Genomic DNA, 4,325 nt, shown 5'->3' with positions numbered 1-4,325 from the left:
ATTTTTTGTCCAAAACTAGCAAATATCGACCCAAATACTAAAAATTGTACAAAAAAGAGTATTTGATCATTAGAAATGTCTTGTTACTTGTTTAGAGTTAATTAATCAACTTAGAAAATAAAGGAAAGTAAAATTTTAGATTTTTCATATTTATTGATAATATGTGTCTTTTTGTAATATAATATATATTTCGGTAGGGTATCGGTATTTCAGTATTTTATTTTAAAATACCGAATACCAATTTTTTTATAAACATAAACCAAATACCAAAATACTGTATATCAAATACCAAAATTTTCGATTTCGATACGGTAATTCGGTATTTCCAAATTATGCACAGCCTACTTGGATGTGAGTAAACCAAGTTATGTTACATGAAAAAAGGGAAAACAGGGTTGGAAATCACACTAGTATTAAAAAGCTAGCACAATGCTTAAGTATGTGGTGATCAAGAGTATGTAACATCTATATAACTAGTAATACTGAAGTGATTCTATATCCAAACAAGTCTACAAAAAACCACAAGTAATACTTGAATTCCAAGACTATTTGAGCATCTCAGCCACTTAACCTGTCATCGTTCGTTCTACAGAACATTGGCAGACTCGATGAAAGGAAATGGAATACAAAGCAACTTATTTTTTCAATTCAAATTGAGAATTTTGAGGCATTTTTAATGAGTGATTAGGTTAATAACCTCGGAGGGTTGTTTCAGGTAATGAAGCTCAGTTTCTTCGGATCAATGAAGCTGCAATCCCACCAGCAATAAGTCCTATAACAGTTGCTGTAATTCCTATACCAATAACACCATCTGCAATGCAGAGAACACACATGAATCCCATTTTGTATCTACGTATACAAAATCAAACGAGAAGGGAAGGAAGTAATCTGTTGTCATTATTACCCTTTGTGATTCTATCTTCAATAGCCTTCTTAAGCGACAACGCCTGTCTCCAATCAGGCGCAATCTAGCAAAGCAAGAAAAAGCTTTTAGAAACTACAGACGTAAATAAGGAGGTCAAATTATGATTGTCTTCAAACGCTTGATAAATGACAAGATCCGACTACAGTAAAGATTAGGAGCAGACCTCCAAACAGTGACCTGTAAGCTCTCTGCTCCTTGAATATTCCCCACATCTGTAATATCCAACAGCCAGAAGATAAAGCTTTTCTCGCTTCTGTAGTGGACTATTTGAGTTAGCAAGTGAGACTACAAAAAAGGAAAAAGAAACAGAAAAGATGATGATTCTCATAAATTGAACCGTCAAGTAAGTTATTCATTAGATACATAAATATCCAATACTATAAAACAACCAAAGATGAAAAGCAAACCATATTTTTGTAAGGATAATACTTGCATTCTTAAAAATAACATTTATTTTACAACGGTTCAAGAGTTATGATTCTTGATTCTACGAACTTTACCTCCTAAAACCATTTATACAGAGCAGTATAACATTGTTACAACTTTGGAGTTAGTCCTGTTACGCTACTAAAAAAACTACTAGACTGTCCTTCAAGTATGGGAAAAGAAAAAAGTACTCCAACTCTTTGAAGAGAAGAAGATCACACATGAAACGAGATAGTCGGTGGTAGTATCAGAAATTCTTGTAAACTAGATATACGTAGAAGCCCTAGGGAATGAAAAGACAAGTTGTAACATAAATGGAGAAGTAGATCTGACTAAATTTCACCCTCAAGCATAGCTATCCCTCGTTGCACATCTTCAGGTTGTTTGGAATGGACAAGCGCCCATGACAACCTCATAATACTCTCATTCTTTCCTTCATCAGTTGCGCCTTTTGTAGCATCTGCTGCTTCTCTTTCACAGCCCTATCAATATGCATAGACACAAAAGAGTAAGCAACATAGTGCAGCAACCTCACCAATTGTGTCTTTGTTAATTCTAACAGCCCAGTCCACTAGTGATATTGTCCGGTTTGGACCTAGGCCTGTTTACTTATATACCCAACATCTCTTTCGAGATTCGCATAGGGTGTCACATTAATAGAACTCAAAGCAAGGCACTATAAGAACAACCCAATAAGGCTACTACGGCATGCTAATATAAGGAAAAACACCAACTGAAACTGTATTATAAATAGATTGAAATGTCTAACAATACAGCATCTCTACTGCAACAGCAAAGATTACAATTTTTACATTGAGAGACGTCATTCTCAACAGCCCAATCCTTTTGCTGTTAATAAAAAACAGATCTTTCTTCAATGTTCCCGCAACATTAGCAAATTTCTAATTAATACTCTTCAATCTCAAGAACACAGTTTTTTTTTAAATGTTAAAACGCATATTACTAACTTTCTTCAAAGTTCCTGCAACATATTTCTAATTAATACTCAAGTTTCAAGAATACATTTTACTTAGTTAAAAACATAACTTTCTTAATTGTTCCTGCAACCGAAAGCAACAATTTGCTTTTAAAAATTGTCAAATCTAGGCGAAGGCTGATGAATACATATTCCCCACAAGACCGGAACCAAAATATTTTTACAAATAAAAATACACTGTGGTAAAAAGTTGAATCAGAAACAATATAATATTGCTGAAAATAACTCCGACTACATCCGACAATTACTCATTATCAAACAAAATGATAAAGATAACTGAAATTACACGAACCCCAAAACATTAAAAACATCAAACATGAATGTAAAAATCCCATTATAAAATTTGTAAGTAATTGAAGACTGCTTACGAGAATGACGTCAGGAGAGCACCAAGGAAGTTGGTCACCACCATTGAAGAAGGTAATAATGGACTCAAAGAATTGGTTGATCTTCGCCTCCATGTTCTTAACTGCTGCTGTCCTCTGTTTTGAGAATTCAAAATTCACCAATTACGCAGCGTTTAGCGTAATGGCAGAGCCCAAATTTGATAGGTTTTGCCTGTTGCATTAATATTTGGGATGAAACTGTTTGAATATTAGTTTATTACGCAAATATTTCGGGATTAGATTCACTTTATTGGTTCTAATTTTAGGCACATCATGCAGATAAAAGTGTGGTTCAACCATTAAGAAAGTTGATGATATAATTCGTTACATATATGATATATAACACAATAACAAACTCTGACATAACTAACATCAAGAAAAGTATAAAATGCTTCCTAAAAATTTTCTCTAAGTGATATCAGTAGTTAAAAAGAACCAGTCAAATCCGACAACACTAGCTTCTGAAGTTTTTCTTTTTAGTTCTTCATTTTAACATTTTGGTTCGTCCAGTGATATTAAATTGTACATTGAAAATAGTGTGTTAAGACTTAAAATAATTAGTTCGATGGATAAGAAATTTAAAAGAATCAATTGAGTGATAGATTTTTTATATTATATTAATCTCTATTTTAAAAGGCAGAATTCGGACGCCCGGATCGCCCCGGGGCTGAGCACTCGTAAAACGCCCCTGCGCTTATGTGTGGGGCTTAGTTCCATGAGATTTACGCCTCGGCCATCGGGGCTTACGCCCCGGACACGCCCAATGCCCAACGTACTCGGCTCGCCTAATAAAACTTTATGCAATTGTATGTAACTAATCTTGTAAATCCTCAAATTTTCTTAATAAATCGTTGACTATTAAAAATCACCTTTCTCTTAATCATAAATCATTAAGTTAAGAGTATTTTATGTCATAATTAAAATAAAAATTATTGCACGTTATCTACTAAGACTGCTATGATAGTAAATTTTAAATAGATCTTTCATTTAAAAAGTATTTATTTATTACTTTTGTTATGTCTTTACTATATAATAGTCCATAATTTTTTGTAATTAGTTTCTAAATATTAATTTTTTCACGTTTGCGAGATACAATACTTATTAATTTAATAGCTCAGTATTAGCTAGTAACTATTTACAAATAATTAGTTATCATGGCATTGTACGGTGAATTATGTGTCACTTTATTAACTTTTGAAACTTAAAAATAAATTATGCTAGAGAATCATATTTAAATTGTGATTTATGTTTTAATATAAATTCTCTTTCAAATAGAAAGCATATTAAATAAAAGGAGTATTTTAAGAAAAACGTCAAATTATGATATTAAAATTCTTTCAAGATTCATTACTCCTTAAGAGATACATATAAGATTTCATATCGAATACATTACTATTGATGTTTGAGTTGTAACGATGTTGCAGCTAATTTGCATATTATGATATATGTCATATTTTTCGTATTATTCATAGTTGAATTATAATTTATAAATATTTAAAAAAAATTATTTTGTTATAATTTTGTGATTTTAATGTAATTTTTATAATTATTTCTTATTTTATACTATCTTAAAATTCTTGAAATTAGTAAA

General features: G+C 31.7%; 1 protein-coding gene across 1 annotated transcript; it reads right to left on the bottom strand.

Annotated features, from left to right (window-relative positions):
- Positions 1–433: 433 nt before the first annotated feature.
- Positions 434–2,992, bottom strand: LOC109212973 (mitochondrial fission 1 protein A-like). The gene is made up of 5 exons (XM_019376717.1): positions 2,717–2,992; positions 1,695–1,833; positions 1,089–1,210; positions 905–968; positions 434–811 (listed from the first exon to the last, which is right to left on the bottom strand). The coding sequence occupies exons 1-5, from the start codon at positions 2,807–2,809 to the stop codon at positions 726–728; spliced, it is 504 nt and encodes a 167-aa protein (XP_019232262.1). The 5' UTR covers positions 2,810–2,992; the 3' UTR covers positions 434–725.
- Between the last annotated feature and the right edge of the window lie 1,333 nt (positions 2,993–4,325).

Source organism: Nicotiana attenuata, unplaced genomic scaffold (genome assembly GCF_001879085.1).
Source record: "Nicotiana attenuata strain UT unplaced genomic scaffold, NIATTr2, whole genome shotgun sequence".
Classification (NCBI taxonomy): Eukaryota; Viridiplantae; Streptophyta; class Magnoliopsida; order Solanales; family Solanaceae; genus Nicotiana; species Nicotiana attenuata.
The sequence above is the reverse complement of the archived record's forward strand: the minus strand, read 5'-3'. Positions and strand labels throughout refer to the sequence as shown.

What these genes read in the sequence shown, in the direction of transcription:
- LOC109212973 (XM_019376717.1), bottom strand. Translation starts at nt 2,809, where the DNA reads ATGGAGGCGAAGATCAACCAATTCTTTGAGTCCATTATTACCTTCTTC. An exon ending in GCTCTCCTGACGTCATTCTC is followed by an intron (nt 1,834 to 2,716) that starts GTAAGCAGTCTT and finishes GCATATTGATAG; the next exon opens with GGCTGTGAAAGAGAAGCAGC. An exon ending in AGGGATAGCTATGCTTGAGG is followed by an intron (nt 1,211 to 1,694) that starts GTGAAATTTAGT and finishes CCTTTTTTGTAG; the next exon opens with TCTCACTTGCTAACTCAAAT.